The sequence below is a fragment of the Gobio gobio genome (genome assembly GCF_949357685.1).
Source record: "Gobio gobio genome assembly, chromosome: 15".
In the NCBI taxonomy this organism is placed as follows: Eukaryota; Metazoa; Chordata; class Actinopteri; order Cypriniformes; family Gobionidae; genus Gobio; species Gobio gobio.
In genome coordinates, this window is record NC_137108.1 from 24,850,890 (window position 1) to 24,859,841 (window position 8,952).

Below are 8,952 nucleotides of genomic sequence, written 5' to 3' on the forward strand. Positions count from 1 at the left end.
TGTCACTAGGAGGCAGTCGTTAGTGCGACTCAATGATTACGTCTACACAGAAGAAGATCGTCAACGGCTGGCTAACCACATCATATCCGCCGTACATCAACACTGAACACATCTACAGAAAGTACTGTGAGTAAGAATTTCTTTTTCGTTTTCGATTTATTTGCCTCTCAGTGCACTGTTTTTAGCAATATCTAAATTTACTGTCGCTTCTCAAAAGCTCACTTAGACTATTTTATATATATATTTTATATTTACGGGTAAATCAACATTCTTTTATAGAGCGCTTGTGAGTTTCCGTGACAGATTTGATAAACAAACTTTGGGGAGTGTTTTTGTACCAACCTGTCAAAAATATATTGTTGTTAAATGGTGTAATATATTAATATAATATGTCTTGGACAAATCTGACGTAATGCAGCAGCTAAAACTTGTTCATCCGGATTCTTTCTCGTTGTGGATGCAGAGTTTCTGTACCAGCCCATAAGTGACATCAATTTTCCATTAGCTCACATTATGTAATTTAAAACATTTATAACCTGCTGCACCGTTACAGTGATTTTCCTAAGCGAGGTAACTAGAATAATGAAAGCTATAATAAGAGAATGTTTATTAAATGTTTTCCTTTTAACTCTCGTCAAGAACAAAATAGTTTGTTTTGCTAAAGATATTATCTTTTTATATTCCTGTTTCCCACTTTGAAGGTTTCTTCTTGTGCTTCTTAATATGCGATATACATTTGTTTTCCTCACCTTTGAGGACTACAGTAATGTTTTCTACATAAACTGTAGTATAATGAACAATTAAATATAAAACAATAATGGATTTAACATCTAATGTTAAAATGTATGTTTTTAATGTAACCTCCATTTAAACACTTTAGTCAGTTCAAGAATAATTTATGCAATTTTATAATTTATTTGAAAAAAATGAAAAGAGCAGTTTCATTTACATCCTTATGTTGTTCAACTTTTTGAGGTTGAAAAGGGATTTAGAAAGTAATTGGTAAGAAGTAATGCAATACTTTTTAGAGAGACTAATTAGTACAATAATATAATTACACTGTCAAATATGTAATTAGTAGCTAAAAATTTATAACTTTCTTAGACACTAGTAGTACTGGTATAGTGTACCTGTATAGTATATGCATTCTTAACTACATTGGAAATTAACTAGAACTAGTAACATATTCCTGTTAATTTAAGATCTGTGTGTTATTAGAAACGTTGATATGGATGGAAAAGCAGGCGACCCCTTTAGCAGTGAGGCAGAACAGCTTCCTGGGGCAGGAGTAATGGGGAGGTGAGTCTATCAACATTTAAAAATACACTCAATAATTTCCTTTCATTTTCATTCTTGTTTGTCATTATATTGAATTAAACATGGTAGAATGTGATGTTTTATGAGTTCTTATTACCTAGTGTTATTATGATGCTATTTTTTTTAATTTTACATTATATTAGTACTCTGGTAATAATGTTTTCCTCTCTGTCTCGGACATCAGGCTTTGGCTGCCCAAAGGTCTCTCTGGTAGTGTAATTAAGGAATGGGTGGACCGCAGGCGGAAGTCCATCCGTCCGTGGGCCGGCTTTGTAGACCAGCGCAAGTTCTCCAAACCTCGGAATTTTGGAGATCTGTGTCAGCGTGTGGTGAGGAACCTGAACACCTATCACAGCAACTACACCTTCATCTTCATGGGACTCATCCTCTACTGCATGTAAGGAAAAGCTTGCTAAATCATCTTGAATTTTGAGTACAAATGAGGTAACGTTTAGCAACGTGATTTTATTTTTATGCAACTTCAAATGACGTACGTAAAAAGCTCCACTAATAGAAATAAAGACAAGCCTCTGTTCTTATGTACACAACATGGGTGTGTGTGTGTGTTTAAGTTTCTCTGAAGGTCCACATTCACTCAACCACCTAGAAGGCATTAAACAGAATAAACATTCACAGGAAGTTTTAAAGGGATAGTTCAAACAAAAGTGAAAATTCGTCATTAATTACTCACCCTCATGTTGTTCCAAACCCGTAAGACTTTTATTCATCTTCGGAACACAAATGAAGAGATTTCTGTCCCTCCATATAGACAGCTACGCAACTACCAGTTTGCAGCTTCAAAAAGTTCATCAAGAGATTGTGAAACTAATCCATATGAATTGAGCGGTTTAGTTAAATTTTTCGGAAGAGGCATGGTTGCTTTATATGATGAACAGATTTAATTCAGGCTTTTATTCACATATATCAGTGAATATAAACAGAAGCTCAACTGAACCTGCTTGATGCACGAGAATGAACCTCATTGGTTCCCGCATGTCAAGCGAACATGCTTGGGCTTCTGTTTACTATAACTGAAAAGCCTAAATTCAATCTGTTCATCATGAAAATCGATCGTGTCTCTTCAGAAAATTTGGACTGAATTCAAATGGATTGCTTTTACAATCTCTTTATGAACTTTTTGAAGCATAAAAGTGTCAGTTACGTAGCTGTCTATGGAGGGATAGAAAGCTCTCAGATTTCGTCAAAAACATTGCGAAGATGAACGAAAGTCTTACAGGTTTGGCACGACATGATGGTGAGTAATTAATGACAGAGTTGAACTATCCCTTTAAGGTGTTAATTAACCGTTTTCTCTGTTGTTTTCTCCTTCAGTGTCAGTTCCCCGATGCTCTTGATTGCTTTGGGAGTGTTTGCTGGTGCCTTCTATATAATCCACTTGAAAACACTGGAGAAGAAGCTGGTTGTTTTTGGTAAGAGAGTGAGATTTAGTTTGATAGTATATAAGGCTATATGATGATACGTCGTCTACATTAATCCAAACATTTGAAAATGCATTTTTTTTCTTTACATTTTGGTCTTCGGTCCACACACGCTCTCCCAAGTGGATACATTTGAAAATGCAGTTTTCATGTTGTTGTGGAGACTGTGAAAACAAAGATGCACGTTTGTTGTTTGGTCATGCGACCCATATTGTAATGATAGATATCTGTTTATAACAGTATGAGCTTTACACTTTCACAGTGTTGCTCAAGATCAATGTTACTTTGTGCAATCTTCATATTACATTCCTGCAAAGATGACAGAAAATTACCTCGCAATTGCTGTCCTGTGGATTGCAATTGCGTTTTAGGCTATACATTGGATTGGCAATTTAAAGGTGCGCTGTGTAAACTTTAGCGATATCTAGCGGTGATGTTGCAAATTACAACCGCCCACCACTCACCCCTCCCTTTCGAAGCACATAGAGAAGCTACGGTGGCCGACACAGGACAAAGATGTTGTCGTCTGAGACAGCAGAGAGTAGCTAGCGCTCTGTAGAGCAGTTTGTCCGCTTAGGGCTACTGTAGAAACATGACGGCGCAATGGTGACTTCACAGTAAGAGGACCCGCGGTGTTTGTAGATAAAAATGGCTCATTCTAAGGTAATAAAGACAAAGCAGTTCATTTTGTAAGGTCTTTATACACCACTGAAAACATAGTTATGTATATTATATTGTAGGGGTGTGACGAGATCTCGTCGAGGGGAAAAGCTGTCTCGTGTGTCATATTGTCATGACCTGGTCATGACGGAGTGTGAGGGTGAAGTTAGGATAGAATATGCCAACGCTACGTTTACATTATGCCTCCACTCTAGTTTTGCTTTTTATAGAAATAAAAACAATTTAATTCAGGTGGAGACCGGTCGCTTCAATTCCATCAGCTCATCCAACACGAGCTGTTCATTGAGCGTGTGTTACGTGTTAGTGAATCGCTCGCATTGAGTGTGTGTTACGAGTGTGTGTTACATGTTAGTGGACTGGTCCGTGTCAGCGGATTCGTTGGGCAGCAGAAGCGTCAGACTTGTATTTTAAAATGCGCGTTCAGCACCACCGCTCCCTATACACAGAGTACGCACGATCACGAAATTGAAAGTGAAAATGAACGGGATTGCGCATTCAAACGTGATTTCAATACGTTACCGCTGTTTGAAAGCGTCTCCCTGAGGCAAGCGAATATCTCCCAATATAAATCAATCCCAATATAAAGCTATCTAGTTGTAACCATCTCTTAGATCTGTATCATGCTTGAAGAAAAATGTGGTCTCTATTTGCACTTTTAATATTGAGTACTTTGATTATGGTATTATTGTTATTGTTTGCACTTAATATTTATGATCAGTTTGTGGGAAAGAATTCAGTTAGAGTCTGAAGGGACGATCATAAAGAAGCCAGTCAGTTGAGTTATTGGCAAAACTTTTACTGTGCTTGTTGTCTTTTACTGCATATGATAAATCATACTCAGAAAGTAGAACTGAAATGGCATTCATTACAAGATGGTGAGTTTAAACATTTAAAATGCACCTGTAAACAATTTGTCTAGTCTTGTATTTCATCATTGAGGATTTCTTAAAAATACTATGTAAAAATCTTGTCTCGTGAACCCAATCTCGTGTCTCGTCTCGTGAGATAAGTGTCTCGTCACACCCCTATTAGATTGCATTTCTGTCAATATATCCTCATAAATATTACACACTGCACCTTTAAGTGTGACCTAACCTAATTAAAATGATTGTGCCAGAAGAGTAGTGTTTATGTCTGGTCTCAGAATCATCTCGGCATGCTTTTTAAATTTTTTTGTACACATATGCAGTAAGATGATTTATGCGTTTCAAGCATTTTAGTCAAATGCTAGTGTGGACAGAAAGCAGTTTGAAATGAAAATTGTCCTTTTTAAATATATCTGGATTAATGTAGATGTAGCCTGTGTTACGTCAGTATTTGATGTGATGCAAGTGCACAAACTCTCATTTCTTTCTCTCAGGTCGTGAGTTGACTCAGGGACACCAGTTAGGCTTAGCAGGAGGGGTTTCCTTCCCTGTGTTCTGGCTTGCAGGGGCAGGATCTGCTGTGTTTTGGATACTAGGTGAGGTTTTCACCTTCATCTCATTGTATTCTTTGTTTTTCCCCAAACAGTCTTTTTGAAACTCTCTGATTCTTTTTTTTATTCAGGTGCCACACTAGCTGTTATCGGGTCTCATGCGGCCTTTCGTGAGCTTGAGTCGTCTGACTTGGATGAGCTGCTCATGGAACCTGTTTAAATCTCTCACCTTTGACCTTTTGGCTCATGTTAAGTGAAAATATCTTGCCTCATCATTTACAATGGCCACATATTGGTTGCACTAATTTTACAATATTAGTTTACTCACAGATTGGCCAGCAAAAAAGACTGTCATCGCCCAAAACAGATCAAGCACATTAAAAGACCACAAATGCCTTTACTGGTACCTATTGGATATCATGTTCATTTGTTACATTATTTATTTCCAAAATATAATCAAAGCACAAACTAAATGCACTGTGACCCAAAGCAAAAAATGGAGTTTAGTAGTAAAAACTATCCTTAAAGGCACCATTTACCCAAACCTGATGCTAGCTATTGTTATGCTAGCTCATCCAAAATAGTGGGGGAAAACCTGACTACAAGAATGTACTGTCTTGACAGTTTCTTTGATATATATATATATATAGGGTACCAGTCATTACATGATCATTTGTCTTAGGCTCTACTTAGCTCATAAGTTGTTACATCAGTCTTGTTAGGACAGTATCGCATACATGATTTAATAACGGCATGCGTCAGCAAATATAGTGTATTATAGCTATTCAATATAATCAATGCCAATATTCCCAGTGGAAGTTTTTTATACATGTTCTCATTTTATGGAAATTTATTGTCTTTTATTTTACAACTTGCTTCTGTTGTGTCAATGAATGGGAAGTGCAATAAAATGCTCAGCCTGTACAATACCTTTTAGTCTATTATTTATTTAATGGTTGCTCATGAGAAAGTAACTTGACTTATTGCCTGGTTTCATCTTCTGTGTCCTCTTTTTTTCACATCACACAAATTTGACGTACATGGCCTGTTTTTATGACAACAGTCCAGTGACAGTCCATCTAATTTTTTAAGTTGCCATAGTGACGACCTTGAGTGCAATCTTCCTCTCCTTTTAAGCACTGCGGCAAGAGCAGCAATCGATATTCCATTACAGCAGTGCAGGAGGGAGGGAGAAAGGAGCACTGCAGTGAGCCCATAGCATTCTCCCAAGGGACATTACGGACGTGTGTGTGTGTGTGTGTAGCCCAGTTTTGCAAGTCAGTAGTTTGCAGTGACATAAATGTATGATGAATGCTGCAGGAAGCAGATTTTAGTTGCTCTCTGCCGTGGCCGAAGAAGACGGTTTTGTTTGCCATCGAGATAAATAGATACAATTGTGACTAATGTTGGTGTATTTTGTTAATTTGAATTATGTTCATGATTGGGTTCCAAGATACCAATATGTGTGTGTAAAAAAAAAAAAACAAGTTTAATTTATTCAATACACCGTAAGCAGAAGGTTTAGCCAATAAGTTGTACCATCAAAGACAACCGGATGAATGTTATAGGAAAATAGAATAGAATATAGAAAAATATAATAAAATAAAATAAAAATTTCTTCAAATATTTTATTTAGTATTAATTCTGATAAACCTAAGAAAAGACAAACTATTGATAAACTATTACTTAAGTGTTTAGTGAACTATTAAAATGACATTGGGTCTCTTAGGTTAGCTAAATAAATAGGGTTAAACCTTTGAAGAAAACGTTTAAACCTATAAAATGGAGAACATATTTTCCCGACTTTTGCTGCTGATACAATGCCATCATTGAAGTTTTTTGGGTGCAGATTAATTTGTCTCTTGGTAGTCCAGCAGAGAGCGAGATAGATAGATAGATAGATAGATAGATATACAGACACGGATAGATAGACAGACAGACGGATATATGGACAGATACAGATAGACATAGATAGAGAGAGAGAGAGAGAGAGAGAGAGAGAGAGACAGACAGACAGACCAATAGATAGATAGATGGATAGACAGACAGACACAGATAGACAGATAGATAGACAGATAGATAAGACACAGAGAGAGAGAGACAGATAGATAGATAGACATAGATAGACAGACAGACACAGATAGATAGATAGACAGACAGACATACGGATATATAGACAGATACAGATAGATAGATAGACACGCACAGATAGATAGAGACAAATATATAGACAGACAGACAGATAGAGACAGACAGACAGATGGACAGACACATAGATAGACAGACAGACAGAGATAGACAGACAGACAGACACAGATAGATGGACAGACAGACAGATAGTCAGACACAGATAGATAGATAGATAGATAGATAGATAGATAGATAGATAGATAGATAGATAGATAGATAGATAGATAGATAGATAGATAGATAGATAGATAGATAGATAGATAGATAGATAGATAGATAGATAGATCGATAGATAGATACCCTTACCCAGACACAGATAGATATATAGACAGAAACAGACAGACAGATAGATGATAGATAGACAGACAGACAGACAGACAGATAGATAGGTAGATACCCAAACCCAGACACAGATAGATATATAGACAGACAGACACAGACAGACAGACAGATAGATGATACACAGACAGACAGATAGATAGATAGACAGACTGATATATAGACAGATACAGATAGATAGATAGACACAGATAGATAGATAGAGAGAGAGACAAATAGATAGACAGATATATAGAGACAGACAGATAGATGGACAGACACATAGATAGATAGACAGACAGACACAGATAGATAGATAGACAGACAGACAGATAGACAGACAGACAGATAGTCAGACACAGATAGATAGACACAGATATATAGATGATAGATAGATAGATAGATAGATAGATAGATAGATAGATAGATAGATAGATAGATAGATAGATAGCCCTAACCCAGACACACACATATATATATATATATATATATATATATATATATATATATATATATATATATATATATATATATATATATATATATATATATAGATATATATAGATATATATAGATAGATAGATAGATAGATAGATAGATAGATAGATAGATAGATAGATAGATAGATGATAGACAGACAGACAGACACAGATAGATAGACAGACAGACTAGATAGATAGATAGATAGATACCCTAACCCAGACACAGATATAAATATATATATATAGATATATATAGATAGATAGATGATAGACAGACAGACACAGATAGATAGACAGACAGACTAGATAGATAGATAGATAGATACCCTAACCCAGACACAGATAGATATATAGACAGACAGACAGATAGTTGATAGACACAGATAGATAGACAGATAGACAGACAGACAGACAGATAGATAGATAGATAGCCCTAACCCAGACACAGATATATATATAAATATATATATATATATATAGATAGATGATAGACAGACAGACACAGATAGATAGATAGACAGACAGACTAGATAGATAGATACCCTAACCCAGACACAGATAGATATATAGACAGACACAGACAGACAGACAGATAGTTGATAGACACAGACAGACAGACAGACAGACAGACAGACAGACAGACAGACAGACAGATAGATAGATAGATAGATAGATAGATAGATAGATAGATAGATAGATAGATAGATAGATAGATAGATAGATAGATAGATAGATAGATAGATAGATAGATAGATAGATGAAGCACCAATTTTGGTGCTTCAGTGGTTCTTCACCGGTTATTTGACTGAGGTGCTATATAGCACCTCTGAAGAACCGCTGAAGAACCACTGAAGCACCAAAATTGGTGCTATATAGCACTAAAAAAGGTTCCCCTGTGATTACGAACCAAGAACCATTTTTTTGTGCCATATAGAACCTTTTTTTTAGAGTGTAGTTTGTTTTAAAAATATTTTTAACTGTCACATCTCATATTACACTTCTTGAAGTTCTCCCCCACCCACACACAGACACAACTTGCAAAGGATTGTTTTGTTAGATATTTGAAGCAGTAAGAAATGTGGAAAATGAAGAGTCAGGCATCACTTGG

At 36.1% G+C, this 8,952-nt stretch overlaps 1 protein-coding gene across 1 annotated transcript; it reads left to right on the top strand.

Annotated features, from left to right (window-relative positions):
- The first annotated feature begins 46 nt into the window (after positions 1–46).
- rabac1 (Rab acceptor 1 (prenylated)) lies at positions 47–6,324 on the top strand. Its single transcript, XM_079836589.1, has 6 exons — positions 47–126; positions 1,219–1,299; positions 1,502–1,714; positions 2,650–2,747; positions 4,798–4,899; positions 4,986–6,324. The coding sequence occupies exons 2-6, from the start codon at positions 1,229–1,231 to the stop codon at positions 5,072–5,074; spliced, it is 573 nt and encodes a 190-aa protein (XP_079692715.1). The 5' UTR covers positions 47–126; positions 1,219–1,228; the 3' UTR covers positions 5,075–6,324.
- The last annotated feature ends 2,628 nt before the right edge of the window (positions 6,325–8,952 follow it).

What these genes read in the sequence shown, in the direction of transcription:
- rabac1 (XM_079836589.1), top strand. Translation starts at nt 1,229, where the DNA reads ATGGATGGAAAAGCAGGCGACCCCTTTAGCAGTGAGGCAGAACAGCTT. An exon ending in GGGGCAGGAGTAATGGGGAG is followed by an intron (nt 1,300 to 1,501) that starts GTGAGTCTATCA and finishes CTCGGACATCAG; the next exon opens with GCTTTGGCTGCCCAAAGGTC. An exon ending in GAAGAAGCTGGTTGTTTTTG is followed by an intron (nt 2,748 to 4,797) that starts GTAAGAGAGTGA and finishes TCTTTCTCTCAG; the next exon opens with GTCGTGAGTTGACTCAGGGA.